A 23283-nucleotide genomic window follows, 5' to 3' on the forward strand; every position below is an offset into this window, starting at 1 on the left:
GGCTCAGTTCTGGGGCCTCTTATGTTCAACATCTACATGCTTCCACTGGCTCAGATTATGGAAAACAACAAAATAAGTTACCATAGTTATGCTGATGACACAAAAATTTACATAACCTTATCGCCAGGGAATTATAGCCCAATACAACAACTGAATATGTGCATTGAACAAATTAACGACTGGATGTGCCATAACTTTCTTAAATTAAATGAAGAAAAAACTGAGGTGGTTTTTGGAGCAAAAGAGAAACGATTGAAGGTCAGCGCTCAGCTTCAAACGACAATGTTAAAAACAACAGACAAAGCCAGAAATCTTGGTGTAGTCATGGACTCAGACCTGAATTTTAAAAGCCACATTAAGAGTTTAGGAAAGTTGTTAAAAGTATTGAAAAAACTGTAATTTCTTTTGTCTAGTTATGAGTTCAAGGTGCTCTAAGCGATGCTGGGTGAAGTATTGTCAAACAACCTCGCCCCTCCCTCCTCCTCATCCTGTTCCCTCCCCCTCACTTCCACGCACTAATACATCCATGGCACTAACCCCACCCAACCCCCACCCCGAAATCCTTCTTGTTGGTTATTGGCTGGAACACCATGTTATGTTTGGTGGTGCAGGTTGGCCAGTTTGTTTTTGTTGGCGTTTGTGGAGCCTGGGCCGTCTACAGAGACTGCGTTTTTTTACAGTGTGTTCAGGGGACAGGCAGCTAGCAGATAGTGAGGAGATGTTTTTTACAGTGTGTTCAGGGGACAGGCAGCTAGCAGATAGTGAGGAGATGTTTTTTACAGTGTGTTCAGGGGACAGACAGCTAGCAGATAGTGAGGAGATGTTTTTACAGTGTGTTCAGGGGACAGACAGCTAGCAGATAGTGAGGAGATGTTTTTTACAGTGTGTTCAGGGGACAGGCAGCTAGCAGATAGTGAGGAGATGTTTTTACAGTGTGTTCAGGGGACAGACAGCTAGCAGATAGTGAGGAGATGTTTTTACAGTGTGTTCAGGGGACAGACAGCTAGCAGATAGTGAGGAGATGTTTTTACAGTGTGTTCAGGGGACAGGCAGCTAGCTGATAGTGAGGAGATGTTTTTTACAGTGTGTTCAGGGGACAGGCAGCTAGCAGATAGTGAGGAGATGTTTTTTACAGTGTGTTCAGGGGACAGGCAGCTAGCAGATAGTGAGGAGATGTTTTTTACAGTGTGTTCAGGGGACAGGCAGCTAGCAGATAGTGAGGAGATGTTTGCTGTATGTGACAAAATATGTTGCAGTCTAAAAAACGCCACATTGCTTAGAGCAACTTTAACTTTTATTTTAGAATAAAGGAGACAATGCTAGACTAAGGCCCTGGCTATTTTCCTGAACTTTCTTCATATAAAGGCTTAAGGGCACCAAACAAGGTTAACAGGCTACATATACTATTAGCTCTTAATTTTGAACAAAATAGTCTGTATAATAAATAGGATATTAATAGTTGATTCCCTGAACATAATATCACAGTTAGTGTAAGACATAGTCTAGAATAAGTTACAGTTAGCTATTTCTATTAACTATTTTTGTATTAAAGTTTAAAGTAACCAGAAATGTTTATAGACTAGGTTCATAAAGTTTGCGTCAATGGAGACATGACAGCATTGTAGCACTTCCGGTAAGTACTTTCAAAATTCAGTGACCCAAACTAAGTTATCACATTATTTTTATATTAATTTACTTTAATTCAAACATATAGGTGTGCACAATTCTTAATTTAAATATTCTAATTGAGTAATCTCAAGGAAATCAAAATCAAATTACTGAGAGAGACATGAGATGGAAAGGGTATAACGAATAACTACTAATAAAAGTGTCTTTAAAGATATTTGAAAATTTGAAGGAAACTAAGGAATTGGCCACCATTATTTTCTCTCTATTTTAGACAATTATAATATAAATTAAATACAGGGAATTGTAAAAACTCAACTTATTGTTTTTTTTTAAACTAGGCTATGTTTAATGAAATAAGAAAAACTGAATAAAAAGCTAGAAATAGTTTGATAAAGAATAGATTGCTAATACAGACAATACCTTTACTGATACCTCTAAAATATGTTAATGTGTACAAATATCTGTAAATAAACAATTACCTCGATCATTCGTAACAATTTCTATTAGTTCGCCATCGCTTCAGTTACTTTATTTTGAAGGTAATCACCGGAAGTCACAGTAGGCTGTTATGTATGCATCGACGCTGGTCTGACTAATGCTATGCTGCAGTTCCCCTATGTGACCACTGGAGGGCAGTACAAATTCATGATTCTACAGAAACTACACTCAGTTTGTACTTTATTAAAACAGACCCGAGTAAATATTCACGCTCGGTGCAGACGTAACGTGTACTCACGTCTCTGTTTTGTGTTCAAGGCGGCCGTATTATTCGATGATTTAATAAAGGTCAAGGCTGCTTTTTAAAATCATTTGGGAGATATTTTTCTTATCTCATTCCTCCGGGTTTTGTCCCAGCTCAGACACCGTACTTCCTTATGTGGGTGTGGACCAACAGATGACTACACAAATAATGGAGGAGAAGCTACACTAGTCTGCTTCTTCCAAGTTAGAAGAACTAGTTTCAAATCGGATCCGTTTCATCTTCCCTTTCCTGGTTTGGGATCGGAGCTGTGATGCTTTATCAGAATGGGAAATCTTTTTGGAAAAAAGAAAGCAACCCGAGTGACCGAACAAGACAAAGCGGTTTTGGTAAGTGGCGCTGCTAGCTAGCTAACGTTAGCTAGCTCAAATCACTAACTGTTATTATTAGCCTCGACGCTGAACGTTATGTTGCGTGACGACAGCAAATCACGCCAAACTGCTTTAAAAAAAGGTGGCAATTTAAACAAACTTCCACATTAGTAATCTTATACGCCCATTTCATACAACAGAACCTCGTCATTCCAGCACTTTTTAAGTTGCTCTTTAATTCGGCACGAAAATAATGTAATAAATACTGTCAGATTTGTGTGTGGTGATAAACTCAATCCCGTCTTTGGTGCTGCCCTCAAATTGCACGATTTAGAGCCGTAGCAAACAGTTGAACTACTTTAACCAGAGTGGTGCTCAGCTACTTCTGTGCCGATTTTACCCGAGGAGGCTAAGGTAAGTCTGGCCTCGCTAGTTTTGGTAAAATATCGTAAAACGGATGTTTAACGGAGTGTGCGTGTTTCACTGCAAATATCCAGATAGCATCTACTGTATAGTATGACCGAGCCGCCTGTAAGGCCACTGACAGCTACAGCTTCTAAAGCCTGAGTTAGGTCGCTGTAGAGCACAACAACATGCTGCTGTTTGATATTAATGAGTTAGTTTGAAGTATGTATGAGTGCAGTGTTTTCCCTAGCTTTTTTGGAAGACTTATGTGCACGTATTTGGCGGGGGTGTTAGGGTTATGATGATAACCCAGTCTTAGAGCCAGTTACTGGGGCTTGGAGGTGAGGCTGGGGGCCCTGGAGGTCAATACCCAGGCTGGGAGCCTGTTAGTTGGGGTTAGGAGGGAGGCTGTTGGCCGTGTAGGTCAACGCCCAGCCACAGAGGCACTTACTGGGGCTCGGGAGGGAGCATGGGTTGGCCTGGAGCATGTCAACACAGGCTTGGTGCCACTTACTGGAGGCTTGGGGGCCCTGGAGGTCAACACACGGCCATAGAGGCACTTACTGGGGCTTGGGAGGGAGCATGCGGGCCCTGGAGGTCCACACACAGCTTTATAGGCCCGGACACACTGACCCGAGGCAGTAACTGGGGCTTGGGAGGGACATTTTGTGTCTCTTTGTGGGATTTTGTCTCTTTGTATCCGGTTTTTGGTCATTTATGTTTCCTTTGGGGTTGTTTTGGGTCTCTGTGGTCGTTTGGCGTCTCTTTGTAGTAGGCTTGTGCCTCTTTGTGCTAGTTTTGCGTCTCTTTTTCACGTCAGTGTGGACCGTTATCATCACCATATCTGTGTCTAAAACGGGGGTGCGCAATCACGGAAGGCTTGTATCATGTATCATGCTGACAATTTTTTTTGCCATTACTTAGAATCCCTCATTGGGGAGACATGAACTACCCACATACTAGGGCTGGGCGATATGGAGAAAATCAAATCTCATGATATTTTTTACCAAATACCTCTATCGATACCGCAACGATATTTTAGTGTTGACTATTGGTGCTTTCGCAAAATATTTACACAATGAGCTTTTAGATAAATAATCATCAGTAATGTGGATATATTGACTAAGTGGGTAAAGGCAAATAATAACAGCTAGAACAGTCTGGTAAGTTCAGAAAAGTACATCACTTTACTGTAATGCAGCCTTTAAAACCAGGAAAAGACACTTATGCCATATTACGATATTACGATATCCAAAATCTAAGACGATATCTAGTCTCATATCACGATATAGATTATAATATCGATATATTGCCCAGCTCTACCCACTGTAGCTAAACTTAAAGCTAAAGAAGTCCAACTCCAGTCCTTAGATCTGAGAACAGTCTTTCAGTTCCATTCATTCAGCTTATGTGCTGCACCTGAACCTTTTATAACGGCAGGGAAAACAACGTGGGTGTGAATGTGTTTGTGTAGTCAGGTCTCTGTTTTTTTTGTCTTCGCAGCAACTGAAACAGCAACGAGATAAGCTGAGGCAGTATCAGAAGAGGATCAACCTGCAGCTGGAGAAGGAGAGGCTTCTGGCCAAGCAGCTGCTGAAAAATGGCAAAAAAGAGTTGAGTGTGCAGAGCCCTTCCATCGTAGCCGTATAGCGACTGAGCGAAAACAGAGCAGCAGTCCCTAAAGGATGAGGATGCAGTCGATAAAGCTGACAAATCCCTCCACGTGACATTGTGTTGTGTCCTTTCAGCCAGAGTCCTCTTGTTTTGGGGGTGAAAAACCTTCTAGAGAAATTCCATATTCATATATATTATATGATACATATTAGAAATCTTTCATAGATCAACGGCGTAGTCTACGTTATACACAGTATACCCACTAGGAAAGCTCCAGGATTTCCATATACCCACTTAAACATGCCCACGCAAGAACATACTTTCCATTATATTTTTGATATATTACAGTACAGTATACCCACTACAATACATTAGACTACACCACTGTTTAAGATCATGAAAACATAAAGATCTGTGTACATGTTCACTTGATTTAGAGTGAACAGAAACATTGAAAAATGGAAATGCTGAAGCAATGGTCTGAACATCTTTTGTTCAGTTTATGGTCCCAAAACCAGATGGATCTTTTTATTATTCAGGTTGTAACGGGAGGTTTCCTCCATATGTCTCTCAGAGCGGATTTCTTTAGTATTAAAGCAAAGCTTTTATTGTATTTAACTACTCAGTACTACTCTCGGTAGTACCCGGCTTTATTTGTTAACCCTCCTGTTGTCCTCGGGACAAATTTTAGATTACATTAGATTCAACTTTATCATCATTGTGCAGAGTACAAGTACAAAGACAGCGAAATGCAGTTTGCGTCCAACCAGAAGTGCAAAAAAAAAAAGCAGAAAAGTGCAACGTGATATACAGAGTATAGACAGGACAAGAAATAGTGTTATAAAGTGTCACATATACATTGACAAAACAAAAATTTGAAAACCGAAGAAATGTGTTTTCAACGTTTCTACATCAGAAACATTGCTTTCTTTTCAACCAAATTTCCTAATTGATGATCACTACTTTTATGGTAACCCAATAAAGACAATCTGGGATCATCCATAAACATAGGTTTCTCTGACCTTAACTATTAGTCAAGATAATTCCTAATTTCTGCTCATTTCACTCAAAAATGACCGATAATTTCATGCAAATGATGTTTATTCACCATCAGTTCCATAAAGAAGTGAAAAACTAGTAGCAACAACTTATGGAGTTGGCTAAAAAGATATAACATACAATTGGGTAATCATTAAGAATCTACTTTATAAACGGGCAAACCGAACCGGACGACAACAAGTGCGTGGTCGACAGGAAGTCAACACCAGGGTTAATGAATCACTTCTTCGGTTATCCCGAGAGCGTCTGACCGGACTGTGTTTTGGGTTCAAACAGGAAAGCGCTCCTCCTGCTGAAGAAGAAGCGCTACCAGGATCAGCTTCTGGACAAGACGGAGAACCAGATCGGCAACCTGGAGCGCGGATGGTGAGGGACGGGGGAGAGCGCGTTCAAGGTGAGTAAACGCCACTCGGCGTGCAGCCGCGGCGCCTAACGGCTCTTCTCTGCGTTTTAGGTCCAAGACCTGGAGTTCGCCCAGATCGAAACGAAGGTCATCCAAGGGTTGAAGGTGGGGAACGAATGCCTGAAGAAAATGCACGAGGTAGGCCGACTGGAAGGGTTCTCCGAGGAGGGTCTCTGTGATCACACGTCTCCATCCCTGGTTACTGATGTTACCCCCTCTCTCGTTAGGTGATGTCTGTCGAAGAAGTCGAACGGATTATGGATGAAACCCAAGATGCCATCGAGTACCAAAGGGTGAGTCACACACACACACACACACACACACACACACACACACACACACACCCCCGTCGGTGTCAGAAATAATACAGGGCCGTTAATTTCTTCACTCCTTATTTAGTCAAGTCAGTTTATAGGTTTTTATTCAATATTGAACATTCATTCAATTATTCATTCATAACATGCATGAATGAAAAAAAAAAAGGAACGGGAAGAAGAAAATCTTATGGTACCTGTCACTTTTTTGTGCACATAAAAAAAAATTAAAAAAAACAGCTGCTTCCTGAGTGAATCAACCTCAATCCTCACCCCAAACACCAAAAATACTGCCTATCTTTACATTTAATTATCATCATTTTAAGCATATTAGTCATCATTGTTCTTATAACAGTCCTGTATTTTTTTTCTTATACAAATTCTTAAATTTACAAACACTTTTGCAGCACAGTTTACTTCTAGAGCACATTTTAAAACCATCCTTAGCTGAACAAAGGACATAAACACAATGTATTGGTTTATTTGATAGGGACCATGCATATTTATGAACATTGTTGTATGAAAACTCCATGTCAATATGACAGAATTAGTAAAAAGTAGTTTTCATCTGCCTAGGGGGCAGGTGACATAGGACTAACATAGAGAGAGCCAGCAGTCATACAGCACTCATCGACTCTACATTAAAAGGTTCACATAATGGGGACATATACATTGACAAAACAAAAAATACATGATGCATACGTGCATATGTGATGTCATTGGAGCGCCGTAACTGTTTATACCTGCGCGTGGTGGTCGCGACACTAGTGTCAGTCTTCTCCTGAGCAGAGGTGGCGCTAATGAGCAAAGGCTACTGACGCTGCTCTTTCTACAGACCAGAAGAAGAAAAAGGTAAACAACGGCAGAACTGGCAGCAGCGTTGCCATCAATGCTTCGATTTGATTGGATGAGCTACTTGGTCGGATCGAGCCTTTCATTCGCCATAAAAGAGCTCCTCTTAACCCGGTGAGTTTACCAGAGAGACCTGCAGTCACTCTGAGAGTCCTGCCATCACGTTGTCGGCGAACTCATTCAGGCTTCCTGTTTCCGCTTTGTCGCGGCGCCGCTGAAAAAAAAGAGCCGTGTGCGACCTTGGCTCGGCCTGATATTACATCATTTTGACGTCACGATGTCGCGCGCCACCTTGGATGCGTCTAGTATAAAAACCCTCTTAGAAGTGAGTGGCTCTCTGGTCTGTTTTTAAGTGAGTTTTAAAGGTGCTGAATGTAGGACCCTGTGGGGTGGGGGGGGACCGAATACGAATGGGAAGTTTATTCCACAGTCTCTTTCTGTTCTTGATCTCCACTATCAAATCTAAAGCTGTCTGTCTGTCTGTCTGTCTGTCTCTCCGCAGCAAATAGACGACATGCTGGCCGGCTCCTTCTCACAAGAAGACGAAGACGCCGTGCTGGCCGAGCTGGAGGCCATCACTCAGGTCGGTCTAATCGCCGTTATGGTCTCAGGTCAACGGTGGAGTTTTTTTTTTTTTTTTGGGACTGCAGACGGATCGCCCCGCTTCTTTCCAGCATCGCACGCTAGTGTTCTCGCCACGAGGTTATCAGTTTCTCTTCACTGACCACCAGGGCTGTACCGAATACCGCTCTCCAAGCTCGGGAGCTTCGGTACTTACCAACAGCGAATGTTCGATGCGACTTTGCTTTGTCGTTGCAGGACAGAGTCACCGTGCAGATCCACCTGGGGGCCGCTTTTATTCCTATGCGGTGACGTAAAGCAGAGAAAATTCAATTTACGTTAATTTGTCGCTATAGCTACGCTGAGAAATTTCGGATAAAAACCCGACCGAATCAGTGCAGGTAACACGGAGAAGCTGCAGCTACCGCATCAAGCGTCCCTTGAGCTAAAAACAAACGCTGCTCGGGGCAAGTTTTAGAGTGCCTCTGTGCCTCTTAACAGACACAAAATGCAATTAATATTATGTTCGCGCCACAACAGGGCCCTTACGTGTCAACAAGATGTGTTTTCAACTCAGACATGGTTTAAATTCACCTACCCTGGTCCCTGTCTCGATCCTGCCGGTAGCTAGCTTGCCCTGCTAGCGGATAGCCGTTAGCTGCTAGCTGCCGTCCGGTGAGTGTTTTTCTATCGAACGTACTCGCGTAGCTATTGTGATCAAGATTAACGTAAAAATTGGCCGGAATTCTCCTTCAACGCGCCCCGCAAAGCATCCTGGGAAGGCGGCGCTTCATTTGAAAAAATGCTGCGCGTCAAAAAAGATGGCCGACGCCCATCTTCGTGCAAATGAATCCGTTGGAACGTGACGCGACCATCCGGTAGAAGTAGACGAAAGTCTTTCAAACTGACCCTTTGTTGATCTGAAATGAAGACGGATTCAGCAGCTGCACGAAACCATTTCTCGCTTAAAATACAAGATCGTATTCCGAATGAGCCCGCCATTACTTTCATTTTGAAATTAGTAAAAAAAAAAATTGGGGGGCAAAATTACGAATCCCATTGGTGGTCGATTGGTTGGAGGTTAGGCATCTGACCTCGAGTGGTTAAGGTCAGCTGATAGGACCTGAACAAATCAGGTTACCTTGCATAAGCATGGACGCCTGGCCAATAGTAGCTATTGAGGGCGGGTCTTGGCGTGGCCATAGTGGGGTAAAAAAATTTTTTTTACGTCACTTTGACAGCGAATAACTTTACATCTGAAGCGTTTAAAGACTCTATTTGTCCGTTGTTTATTTCTAAAGAAACACAACAATGTATAAAAGGCTCCATTACCTTGTAGCTCACGTTATGGCTCCGTAGCAGACGCTTTTATAACAATAAGCTAACGATTGCGTCATAACCACGAGACTTACTGTCACACAGTAGAGGAATTACCGTATAGTACAGGAGAAGCTCGCAGGCAGTTTGGACTTCCATTAGCTGTTTAGGTTTAATGACTAATGTTAACTAGCATGTTAGTGATCAATAATTAGCCTGTGCCTATGTTATCTCCTTACATATACCTACGCTCTCCGTCTCTGTAAGATTGGGAATGATTGAGATTTCTCTCGGCACAGCTACCAGAAGACTTCACACTTTCAGACAGGTTGCTCACGTCACATCTACGTCTTCAAGCTCAGTTGGAGGCTGCTCAGTAACGCTCAGCCAGCACCGGGAAAGAGACTTCTGATATCCTTCACTGGTCTCTGATCCAGAGACACGGGCTCTGCTGGTCCAGTTTATATATGTCAATGGTTCGGGAGTAGCCAGACCGGCATGATGTGTTTGTCCAATCAGCTGCCGGTCAAGGGCGTGGAGCATCAACCATGGATGTACGACGTCACGTTTTTTTTTGTTGCAGCAATAGACGCAGGGATGTTTCCCGTTAACGGGACTCGCACGCCACGATACGGACAGACCGGTCTGATCTCCGGTTATGTCATTGTCCACCGGGGTCAAAAAAAGTTGATTCACAACTTTTTGCCTCAGGCATTCAAAACCAACTGAAAGACAGGCGTGTGTTTTTACTGGGCCGTGTGACGTGTGACGCCAGACGCTGTACGTGTGTGCCCACGCCTCGCCAGAGCGATGGCGTTATGAACGGCTATACCGGTGTTTCTCAGATGGGGGGTACGCGTTTTATGTGAGAACTAATCTGCAGCTGCTGATTCCGTCTTCGTTTTAGATCGACAACGGTCAGTTTGAAAAGATTTAGGGAGTATTCGAGAGGCGGCGAGTCGTAAAGAAGCCCGGATTCAACTTTATGCAAATGAGGAGCAGGTCGACTCGACGCCCCCGCTCATAGGCAAGGCAAGGCAGCTTTATTTGTAGAGCACATTTCAGCAACAGGGCAATTCAAAGTGCTTTACATAAAACATTAAAGAGCAGTAAGAAAACAATTAAAAACTATTTAAAAACATTAATAAACAAATTAAAAACATTAAAAGACAAGAATAAAATTGATAGTGCAGTATAAGAATAAAAGTTACAGTGCAGTATAAGAAATTTAAAGTTAATAAAATAGATTATTTAAAGAAAAGCAACATCAAAAAGATAGGTCTTTAGCTTAGATTTAAAAGAACTGAGAGTTGCAGTGGACCTGCAGGTTTCTGGGAGTTTGTTCCAGATATGTGGAGCATAAAAACTGAAAGCTGCTTCCCCCTGTTTGGTTCTGACTCTGGGAACAACAAGTAGACCTGTCCCAGACCACCTGAGAGGTCTGGGTGGGTCATAGTGTAGTAGACCTGTCCCAGACCACCTGAGAGGTCTGGGTGGGTCATAGTGTAGTAGACCTGTCCCAGACCACCTGAGAGGTCTGGGTGGGTCATAGTGTAGTAGACCTGTCCCAGACCACCTGAGAGGTCTGGGTGGTTCATAGTGTAGTAGACCTGTCCCAGACCACCTGAGAGGTCTGGGTGGGTCATAATGTAGTAGCAGTACCAAACTAAACCATTTAGTGATTTATAAACCAGTAAAAGTATTTTGAAATCAATTCTTTTAGGCACAGGAAGCCAGTGTAGAGACTTCAGTACTGGAGTCTCTACACTGGCGCCGCGCTGCTGCCAGCGTGCGTTGCGCGGCTGCTCCCGTAGACGATGAATGGGAACGCGCGGACATGACGCTGGACAATGCACACGTACTGTTAGACTCTGTTTTTTTTTTTTTTTTTTTTTTGAGGTTTGACTCCCAAAATCTTTTATTTTCTTAGCTCAGTCATCCGTGTGTTTGAAATTGAACGGACGCCACTGTCGTCTCTGCTCTGTTTGCGCCCTCAGGGAGACGTCGAGCTTCCCGAGGTTCCCGAAGAAGAGCTTCCAGACGTCCCAGAGGCCGCGGAGGAGAAACCAGGTTGGTTCTCCTTTTCTCTGTCCCTAATTCCCCCTCTGACCTTTTTTTTCTTCGTGACAAGACCCCAACGAGCCTCAGTGTGTTGATGATATTTTATCGAGTCCATGCAGAGAGGAAGTGTTACACAGACGGAGGATATTTTATTTTATTTTATTGGTTTATTTGATAGGGACCATGCATATTTATGAACATTGTTGTATAAAAACACCATCTCAGTATGTCAGAATTAGTCAAAATAACAACTTTTCATCTGCAGTCCCCTAGGCAGGTGACATAGGACTAACATAGAGACAGCCAGCAGTCATACAGTACTCATTCACTCTACATTAAAAGGTTCACATAATGGGGACATATACACTGACCAGTCCCTCCAGACTTGGAGTTTTTTTTTGTGATTGTTGCGGCCGAAAATTCTTGACTATGCGGCACGTTTTCTTAAAAATGCGATGGAATATGCGGGATATTTATGCAATTTTATGCGATGAAATTGCGGGAACTTGCAGAAACTGCAGTTTTATGAAAAAGAGGAAAAAAAGTGATTTTTTTCCCCCCCCAGCTAGCTAGCTAACGTACATATGTTCCACCAAAACAAGTTCCTTCCAGAGGCTATTTTGCAGAGGCACCGTGGCTACGTCTGGAGCTTAGCACCGCCCAAGGTGGTGTTTTTCTGAGTCAAAATTTTAAATACAAACATTTTTTTAAAGCATTTTGGTCCTCGACACTTTTGTCGCTTTTCCCGACGTTTGATGAAAAGAGAAAAAAAGTCGCAACATCGCATAATTACGTCACTTCATAACGTTCCCGTGGCAACAGGGGGAAACGGCTGTTCTTGTGTGAAGTAAACGCAACATTTTTTCAACTTTCTGCTAAGATATATTACGGGACTTTTTTTTCAACGAAAATGTGGGGATTATGAAATCATGCAAGCTCTGCATATTTTGGGCGGAAATCTGCAATTTATGCGGAGAAAGTGCGGCATATTTGAAAAAAAAAAAGTCCTGATGTTTTTGTCACTTCTCTCCATGTTTTTGAAGCTTTTCCCGACTTTTTTCCCGACTTTTTTTCAAATTTTCTTTGTCACTATTTGTCGCTATATCTTTTTCTGACATTTTTGTCACTTTTTTTCAACGTTGTTTTTTCGTTTTTTTTTTATTTTAATTTTTTTTATTATTAATGCTATGAAATTGAATAAAAAAAACCAAATTCAATAAAAGTAGTGAACTGATCATTTATTTTACTTGTGAAGAGCGCTGTATGGAACCATCCACGTTACTTTTTTTTTTGTTGACAATTTTGGTTGAAAGAAAACTAAAATTTCTGATGTAGAAGCTTTTTGAAAATGGGGTCGAATTTGACCCGATGACAACCGGATTTGATTTAAGAGGTTTAAAGAAATGCCGATAAACCAGAGCACGTTTTTCTCCCATCCCAGAATGCTGTGTGGACTAGCCCAGACCCTCCTCCACAGCACCGTGGAGGAAGGTCTGGCAAAGCGAGACTGAGGTATCGGGACAGAAAAAGTTCTGAGCGGCGCATCCCGAGTTCCTCAGCAAAACCCCAAATGGTTCTGATCTCAGAGGTGTTTGTGTTTGTCCACCTTGTAAGTCTGGTGATGCGTCTGTTTTGTTTCAGAGCGGGACCGTCCCAGAAAGAAGGCGGAGCGCGAGATGCTCGCTGTGTAGGAACACGGCCGGCCCGCCGGCTGCTGGGAACGTCTTCTCCGCAGCGCTCCAGTCCAACATGAGCCTGCAGCCAGACACACAAACACTCGCTGGAGAACTCTGTGACGCAGCGGCCGCAGCCCCTCCCTCCGATACCGGGCTTCCTCCATCCCATCCGGGCCGCCGTTTGTCCTCGGCCCGCTGCACGGCGACACACGGCGAGGCCGGTTCACCGCGGCGCCCTCGACTCATTGGAGAAATGTGAAGCATTGAGACCTGTGAGATCTGATAATTGTGCCTAACCTTTGTTTCGATTAGTGTCCCGTCACGAAATCACTTTACACACACGTTGATGGAAGTGAAATGCACGTAGGTGTCGGTCTGTAAGGGGCCCGTTCAGCCAAATCACTCAGAGACCTTTTGACCACATAGTTTTATCTTCATGTTTGGTTTGATTTGTTCAGGTTTTGGGGCTTTCTGGCTTTCTGCCTCCTTTCAGTACAACGCGACGTGAGTGGGATTTGACTGAATGAAGGTTTACTCAGTTACTAAACATAAAACATAAGTACAGCAAGTACATTACAAACAAGCCACAGCTTATTATGCCTACCCTATTTACAAAACATCTACCCATCAGAAGTTAAACTAAACAATATACATGCATAAACATATGCATTCATACACACATACATATATACATACTATATATATTGTCATATGCATACACATACATACATACACATACATATGCTTGCACATATACATATACCTATATGATTTTACTTAGGCAACCTTATATTTGAAAAAAATTAAAGTTTTAAACTGTTTTTTGAAATAATGAATGGAATTACTACTCTTAAGATCATCGGTGAGACCATTCCACAAGTCGACCCCTTTTACCGAAATGGTATTCATTTTAAAGTTTGTTCGGACCATTTGTTTTTTAAACATCTTCTCTCCTCTTAGGTTATATTTCTGTTCCCTTTCTTCAAACAAACGTAGTATGGGTTACGTAGTATAAGGGTTGGGTACCGAAACCCGGTTCCACCGTGGTAGGAGTCGGACCGGATTACAACGCACATTTCGGTTCCTCATTTCGGTTCCACTCAATGTGTCGACTGAAATATTTTCCCTCCGTCGCTCCGAAACGGACCTAAAAATATCACACGTTCTCTTTCTTATTAATATATTTAAGTACTTTAAAATGTTAATATTATTGTTAAATTTAAATAATTTTCAATAAAAATAAAATAAAAAAAACTCTATAAAAGAGCCTTTCTTTGATGTCATTTTTCAAGAATCGGTTTAGGAGTCGGAATCGTTTTAAAAGTACCGGTTCGGCATCAGAATCGTAAAAATCCAAACGGTACCAAACCCTAAAAATGACATTTAAAAACTCGGCAGAAACAGCTCTTTCCAGAATACAATGCCCACGTTTTATAATACTAATAGTTTTTACGTATAGGGCACTTTTTAAGCTCCCAGTTACAAAGCGCATCACAAAACAAATCCAAACATCAGGTTTTTAAAACGACAAATAAAATCTACCTGATGTATAAAAACCTTTATGTAAGAAAAGAATAATTTTAAAAGAATAAAAGACAGTTCAAGCTCCGATAAAGTCAGGAAAGGCTCTCTGATAAAAGCACGTTTGAAGAAGGGACTTAAAAGAGATGGATGCGCTGGCTAACCCACAGACCGGGCCGTGGACGCTGTTCATTCGGAAGCAGACCAGTCTACGAGCTCAGGCAGATCTGCAGCCAGCCAGCCAGGTCCCCGGTCGGGCCAATCACAGCCGTTCATCACACAGGGGGCGGGGTTTGATACGATGACTGACAACTCGCGAAGCCTTCGCGCAAAAATACACAATGGCGTCATTTTTGGCTCACGCAGCCTCGCCCCCAGGGACGCTACGGCGAGCGTAGTGGGAGGAGCTTAGGACAGAGGAGCGCCCTCGAGGCAATTTTTCTTCATAAAGAAAAACACCCAACCGCTGTTAAAGTACTATTTCCAAAAGCTGCCACTCGTTCCCGGACGTGTCGATGCTACGCCACCTACGCCATCGCAGCTCATCTCCGCACGCTGCCGTCTGTTTACATACTCAGGGCTACGTCGTGCTCCGTTGCTCTGATTGGTTGTTGATCCATCCAATTGCATCCAGACGCGTTTTGGTCTACGGCCTCTTGGAAAGTCGAACAAATGAACTGAGAGGTTCCAGACTTGCATTTTGTCACTTTCATAAAATAATTGCCTAAGTCATTTTTTTCAGGTTTTTCAGAAAACACAAAAAATAAAACGGCCTAAGTCACATGCTTGAAGGTTTAGAATCACATGACCTGTTCAACTGAGGATTTAGGCAATTTTACCAGAGATGGCCAGCACCATGAGGAGATGATTTAGGCAACCAAATCATTTAAAAAAAAAAAAAGACTTAGGCAATTATTATAGGAAGGTGACGATTTGCGATTTGGTCTGGCAATGTCAGGGCCGAAAAAAATGTTCAGCCCCGACAAAACGGAGCAGCACGATTTTTTTAAAAACTGAAACAGGCGTTTTGTTTTTTTTCCTACTATGGCCACACCAAGACCAGTAACAGCTCGATTGGTCGGGGGAAGGCTTTGACCTCGAGTGGTTAAGGTTAGGATAGCCGACTGGTCAGGGGATAGGACCTGAACAAATCGGGTTACGTTACCTTGCGTAAGCACGGACGCCTGGCCAATAGTAGCGTGTGAATGCTATTGAAGGGCGGGTCTTGTCGTGGCCTTAGTAGGAAAACAAATAAGACTCACGTTGAACACCCTGTTGTGTGTGCACATGTCTGCCTTTTTACTACCAGGAGTTTACAGACACGTCTCTACTGATTGGGTATCACCTGGGACACAGCCAATCAAAGACCGTCGTACACCGTTACATTCACCACGGTAACCGTAGCAAAGCGTTGCACACCGTTTAGAGATTGAACGTTCCCCCGGTTACCAAATAAATACGTTTCTGAGAACGGTTGAGATCTGACAATCCGAAATCTTGGGTCCCCTACATCATACGTATCTGCTCTGTAAATCACGCGTCCTATGTTGAGAAAAAAACAGGAACCAAAAGGGAGAAATTTATATTCCATATATTTTTTTGGGGCGTCATTATGGCGCTTTGTATCTTTGCACCCATTTGTCAGAATACTGTTAGCTTTGAGTCTACGTAGATGGAGAACTTTCCCCAAATACTTTTTTTTTTTTTCTTCATTCTTTTATTAATAAAACATTGACCATACTTTTTTTTTTTTTTTTTTAATTTGACCTGTTTTCAAAGTGTTTTTATATCAGAAAATATGGGACGTTGATAAAGTGCCGAAAATGTAAAAGATAAATAAAAAACACGACAAAATGTTAAAAAGGCAACAACAGCAAAACGGTGAAAACCACAAGAAAAAGTGACAAAAACATCGGGAAAAAGCGGGGAAAAAAACATCCGTAAAAGCGATTTTAAAATGTTGAAAAAAAGTGACCAAAACAATGGCGGGGAAAAACACTAAAATGTAAAAAATAAAATGTCATGGTTGACGGGAAGACGAGACGAGGGTTAATTGACGATGTGATTTCAGTGGGACTTTAAAATCTGGGCATATCAAACCAAAACTAAGTCTTTATTCCCAGACAGCAGCATGAGTGATGAAATGGTTTCCTTGTAATCTTAGTGGACTGGCCCTTTAATGCAGGTGATAAGGTTATGTGTTATGAAAACACAACTCGTGCTCTGTCGGCGTTACCTTCTCACAGTACCGGCGTCGTCTGCCTCGGTCGCCCCCAGCCGGCGGGCTTCGCCTTCAGGTATTCGACCCACCCCGGGAACCTTTTTTCTAAAGCACCGACACGCATTTGCATAAGCGTCCGATTTTCGCAGAATATTCCCTCGCTCTGACCCCCTTTCTAGCAGCTTAACTAATCTAATTCTCTGCTCCCCTTGTGGATTAGTTCAGTGTCATAGGAGAAAGGGCTAATCATATCGTCTGTGGGCTTACCGATGAAACCCAGACAACAGTTGGTAATCCCTTCAAGGTAATAAGAACTTGACAGAACCCACATCTTTACCCACCGGGCGTTCTCGTCACAGGAGCCTGTAATTATTTTCCTGTGCCCCCCCGATTAACTTGCATAGATTGGTGTTAAATTGCAGCCAAAAAAAAAGATGGCCTACATTCGTGAGGCTTAAGCTTGTGTGTCTTTTTGAAGGACTAATCTGTAAATCGGTTAATCTCACAGACAGAAGAAAACACCGATGACTAACCGGCTCCCGACGCGCTGCACACGTCATCTCATCGGCGCTGCATCACACCGGTCCGTCTTAGATTTTCGTTTTTGGAAATTGTACCTTACTCTCTCTCTGTGTGTTTGTGTACATTCTTTTTACAATAAAACCATTTTTTTTTTATTGTCATACTCTCTGTTGCCACACTGCAGGCCACAATTGAAATGTTCCACAATTGAACACAAGATGGCGACAGATATTTTCTTTGGTGTCCGTCGGGAGGGATGGGGGTTGGTGTGAGTCGGTGCATATGCTACAAGGCAGACCGGGTAACGCTACAGAAGCCACTGCTACTGTTTTTACTGCAGGTTGTGTTTGTCCCTTTCCTGTTTCAACAGGCCCTGGCGTAGGTTAGGTTTTAACATTTAACACATTTGGTGGGGGGACTTGCTGCATTTTAGTGAATTTTTTATGCTCCAATTTGTACCTTTTCTGCATCGATATAAGGTGGAAATGTCTCTGTTCTTCATGCTTCAAACGTGCGTGGTTGCTTTATCTTTTTTCTTCTTCTGTCATGCCAGATTACAACCGTTATTTTCGAGGTTGCATACTGCCACCACCTACTTCACCCGAGGCATTGTTGCGTCTGTGAGTTTGCGGTCAAGCAGTTCGTAGAAAAATAAAAGTCCTCTGCTACTTTTATTGGGTGGAGGGTGGAGACAAATGTGTACACACACACCCCCCCAAAATCTACGCCTATAAACATGACAACGTCCCCTGTGCACAAAGCAAGCCCATTCTTTCCCAGTTTGGTGTGGAAGAAGTTGACAGGACTGCACGCAGCCCTGACCTGAAGCCCAATCCAACACACGTTTGAGATGAACTGGATCACCAACATCAGCGTTGGACCTCAGTGAGGCTCTGGTGTCTGAATGGGAGCAAATCCCCTGCAGCAGGTTCAACATGTGGTGTCTGAAACCAGATGAGTGGAGGGCTGGAGCTAGGCTGTTAGAGCAGCACGTCAACGGACCTTTTTTCACAGCAGACATGTTGACTTGGCAACACAAGGATTATGTACTTCCCTTTACAAGAAACAGGGTTTAGAGAGCAATTCTCAACAAAGTAAAGTAAGTAAGTAAAGTTTATTTCTAGAACACATTTAAACACAGTTTAAGCTGACCAAAATGCTGTACAAACAAGAACTAAGGTGCTGTATTAACCCTTGTTTAGAGAGCAATTCTCAACAAAGTAAAGGGAAGTACATAGTCCTTGTGTATCCCTTCGGGTCACTGGGACCCGAAGGGCAACACAAGGGTTATTGATGGCTCAGTTCCATCAAGTGTCCCAGTAAGATATTTCAGTGAGTCAGCATGCACAATACCAGGACCTCTCCTAAGTGGAATGCAGCCATCAGTAATGGTTTAATACCAGGACCTCTCCTAAGTGGAATGCAGCCATCAGTAATGGTTTAATACCAGGACCTCTCCTAAGTGGGATGCAGCCATCAGTAATGGTTTAATACCAGGACCTCTCCTAAGTGGGATGCAGCCATCAGTAATGGTTTAACCCTTGTGTGGTCCTTCGGGTCCCGGTGACCCGAAGGACAAAACAAAGGTTAATGCAGCACCTTGGTGCTCGTTTGTGTAGCATTTTGGTCAGCTTAAACGGTGTTTAAATGTGCTAGGAAACAAACTTTACTTACTTACTTTACAAGAGACAGGGTTTAGAGAGCAATTCTCAACAAAATAAACGGAAGTACATCATCCTTGTGTGGTCCTTCGGGTCCCGGTGACCCAAAGGACCACACAAGGGTTAATACCAGGGCCTCTCCTAAGTGGAATGCAGCCATCAGTAATGGTTTAATACCAGGGTCTCTCCTAAGTGGAATGCAGCCTTCAGTAATGGTTTAATACCAGGGTCTCTCCTAAGTGGAATGCAGCCATCAGTAATGGTTTAATACCAGGGGCCTCTCCTAAGTGGAATGCAGCCATCAGTAATGGTTTAATACCAGGGTCTCTCCTAAGTGGAATGCAGCCATCAGTAATGGTTTAATACCAGGGTCTCTCCTAAGTGGAATGCAGTCATCAGTAATGGTTTAATACCAGGGTCTCTCCTAAGTGGAATGCAGCCATCAGTAATGGTTTAATACCAGGGTCTCTCCTAAGTGGAATGCAGCCATCAGTAATGGTTTAATACCAGGGTCTCTCCTAAGTGGAATGCAGCCTTCAGTAATGGTTTAATACCAGGGTCTCTCCTAAGTGGAATGCAGCCATCAGTAATGGTTTAATACCAGGGCCTCTCCTAAGTGGAATGCAGCCATCAGTAATGGTTTAATACCAGGACCTCTCCTAAGTGGAATGCAGCCATCAGTAATGGGTTTGAATACACCTGTGCTTTTCCTACTATGACATGTCAACATGTCTGCCGGGAAAAAAGGTCTATAGTTCTCGTGTTTAAAATAAAAAACATTTTGATTCAATAACTTTCAAGAACACATTGGCCTTTGGGTGTAATGATTGTCCATATAATTTAAAGATTTTGGGGCCTTTATTCGACAGGACAGCTGATAGACAGGAAAGGGGGGGAGAGAGGGTGAATGACATGCAGCAAAGGGAGGCCGGTTGGAATTGAACCTGCAGTCGCTGCGGCTAAGACTGAGCCTTTGCACATGGGGCGCCAGGTCAACCAGGTGAGCCACCAGGGCATACCATTACATACACATACTTTAGGCCATCTCTCAAACCTAGATTTTAATTTCAGATGAAGATGCTGGAAGGTTAGATTTTAGACAAGATAGCCCATCTCAAGCCTTTCTATCTGCATCTCTTTCTATTTGCTCCTACCGGACTAAAGCATCAGTTAGACGTTTTCAAAAGATGCCGTTAAACGTTGCTATCAATAGCCTTGAAGTGTTTTCATCGCACAATGCCTACATGTGTTTTGACATTTCGGTTTTGGACCTGTTGCGATGCCTGAATCGGTGTCTTTTGTCTTCGTTACTGGACTGACTTGAATGGACCGGTTTGTTCATTGGTCGGCTGACTGAGCACTACAAGCCCACCGGTGGTGTGTGTGTGGGAGTGGGCGACGCACACAAAACAGGAACCTGAATGTCAGAGCGCCACGCTGATGAATCAGACGTGGATCTGGAGCGTAGATAAATAGGCTGAGAGGACGACGGTGAGTAGGATGGGCATGAAGGGGAGTCAAATGCTGCTGAATGGGAGCTTCAAGCACGTAGGCGTGCGAGTGTGTGTCCTTGCCTACCTGACTACACCTTCACGGTGTACTGAAGGCACACACATGCATAGCTGTGTTAACAGTTTTAAAATCAATTCTGAAGACCAGGGCTAACCAGTGCCTTGATACCAGAATGTTTTTACTTTCAACTTTTCTGCAAGGTCTCTGGTTTGAGATCAACCGGTGGCCCTTGTTGCATATCATTCCATATTTCCTGTCATTTTTTGTTTGTTTTTGTAATCAAATCAAGGCATAAAATCCCAAAAAAGTACGTCCAAAACACTGTCGACAGGGTCCTCACCTGAACCAAGACCAGACATCACATCTCCCCAACCCTCATCCACCTTCACTGGCTCCCAATTAATTTCCGCTTCACATATACAATCCTCCTCCTCACCTACAAATCCCTCCATGCCCCTGGCCCCCCAGTACCTCTCCGACCTCCTCCATCCACAGACCCCACCCCGAAACCCGCGGCCCTCAGACGCCGGCCTGCTCTCCATTCCCCACACCAGACTCTGTACCTTCGGAGACGGAGCCTTTAGTGTTGCAGCCCCATCCCTCTGGAGTACCCTCCCTGCAGATATCCACAATGCTACATCCCTGTTGCCTGACAAGCCAGACCTAGATTTCTAGGCTAACATCCCTGGACATTTAAAAAAAAAAAAAAATCCTGAAACACCACCTGTCTACCACAGCGTACAACCTCCTTTAGCTTAGCTACAGTCATTCTGTAAAGTGTCCTTGGTTCCTGAAAGGCGTTATATAAATAAAAGTTATTATTATAAATACCAACAAAAATAATAAAAAAAATGTCTTAAGTCGAGTTTTAAGACTAACTTTGGCTTCGTCCAAAAGTAATGAAATCTGCCAACAGCACTAAAGTTCACAAATTAACACATTGTATCTAGTTAGTTTAAATATATAGCTACACAGCCAGTTAGCTTAGCATAAAGACCGGAAACAAGGGGGGTAAGAGCTAGCCTGGTTGTCCTGCACTCAGCCAAGAAAACCACAACTTGTCATTTTTCCAGTTCGTTCGGTCAGTTTTAATGTACAGACGTGAAAGTGGTATCAATCTTTTCAGCTAAACATCAGCAAGAAAGCTATTATCTCAAAATGTCAAACTATTCCTTTTAGGCCAGTGGTTCTTAAAGAGGAGGAGGTCCCCACAGGGTCCCCAGCCAAAAGGGGAATCATTAATTTCCACTTTAACTCAGAACGTATGACTATTTGCTTTCAGGTTTTTGGAGCGGCAACGGTGACCTTTTCGAGAAGCTGGTTGAAGGAATGAAAGAGGGACGCTGTGTTCACACGCTCCGACAAGTCCTCCATCGGTCGAACACTTCCAAATCCTGTTTTGCACGGCTGAGGGTAGACGGGCATACTAGTGGAATATTCACTTTCATTAACCATGTAAACAGCTCAGTTGGAGTAGTGTCTTTTTTGGAAAAAAAGAATGAAAATGAATATTATGTGCAAGGGGGATGGCAAACCCCCACTCAGTAAGTCAGTCAAGTCTCATCTCATCATTTTTGTGACTTAAATCTCGAGTCAAAGTAACAGCTCTGCATACAGACAATCTGAAGCTCAGTTTGAGTTCAAGTCTTCAAAACCAAGTTGCAAGTCAACTTGCAAACCTAACTGGTCTCTGAATGCTGACAATTAAAATGACAGTACTTCTTAAATCTGTGGAAAATTGTTTCATTGCACAATCCTAAGAATTACATATTCAAGGTCTGTAGCTGTTGTGACTTTAAAGGTCCTATGACATGGTGCTTTTTGGATGCTTTCATATAGGCCTTAGTGGTCCCCTAATACTGTATAATCTCTTTTTATAAAAATTTTTTTTTTCCCTTATATTTTTTTTTAATTTTTTTTTTTATTTTTATTTCCCCTTTTTTATTTTTTTTTTTTATCTGAAGTCTCTTTTATATAGACCTTAGTGGTCCCCTAATACTGTATCTGAAGTCTCTTTTATATAGACCTTAGTGGTCCCCTAATACTGTATCTGAAGTCTCTTTTATATAGACCTTAGTGGTCCTCTAATACTGTATCTGAAACTCTCTTTTATATAGACCTTAGTGGTCCCCTAATACTGTATCTTGAAAATCTTTTTTATATAGACCTTAGTGGTCCCCTAATACTGTATCTGAAGTCTCTTTTATATAGGCCTTAGTGGTCCCCTAATACTGTATCTGAAGTCTCTTTTATATAGATCTTAGTGGTCCCCTAATACTGTATCTGAAGTCTCTTTTATATAGACCTTAGTGGTCCCCTAATACTGTATCTGAAGTCTCTTTCCCGAAATTCAGCCTTGGTGCAGAATTAGAGCCACTAGAGCCAGTCCCACAATGAGCTTTCCTTAGGATGTGCCATTTCTGTGTCTGTAGCTACTGAGGAGGAGAGAGGGGGGGGGGGGCAAGGTGGAGGGTGGGGGTGTGGTCTTGACCAAATGCCACTTTACTCGTTTGAAAGCCATGATGTCTCTCTCTCTCTCTCTCTCATGGGGGGGCCAAATTCTCTGGGCGGGCAAAGCAGAGAAAGGGGAGGTAACCTTGCTCCTTATGACCTCATAAGGAGAAGATTCCTGATTGGTCCATCTGAGCTTTCATTTTCTCAAAGGCAGAGCAGGATACCCAGGGCTCGGTTTACACCTATCACCATTTCTAGCCACTGGGGGACCATAGGCAGGCTGGGGGAACTCATCTTAATGTTAAAAAAAACCTCTAAGTGAAATTTTCATGCCATGGGACCTTTAAGTCCGACTCGAGTCTCAAGTAACCGTGATTAACACTCATGATCTTGATTTGTTAATGCATAATTAGACTTCAAGATGGACTGA

General features: G+C 42.9%; 1 protein-coding gene across 1 annotated transcript; it reads left to right on the forward strand.

Annotated features, from left to right (window-relative positions):
* The first annotated feature begins 2343 nt into the window (after positions 1-2343).
* chmp6b (charged multivesicular body protein 6b) lies at positions 2344-13783 on the forward strand. The gene is given in 8 exon segments (XM_039788595.1): positions 2344-2718; positions 4609-4718; positions 6055-6172; positions 6233-6319; positions 6409-6474; positions 7850-7930; positions 11223-11295; positions 12928-13783. Coding segments are annotated over 8 exon segments (648 nt in total). The 5' UTR covers positions 2344-2655; the 3' UTR covers positions 12978-13783.
* Positions 13784-23283: the final 9500 nt, after the last annotated feature.

This window comes from Perca fluviatilis, chromosome 21 (genome assembly GCF_010015445.1).
Source record: "Perca fluviatilis chromosome 21, GENO_Pfluv_1.0, whole genome shotgun sequence".
In the NCBI taxonomy this organism is placed as follows: domain Eukaryota; kingdom Metazoa; phylum Chordata; class Actinopteri; order Perciformes; family Percidae; genus Perca; species Perca fluviatilis.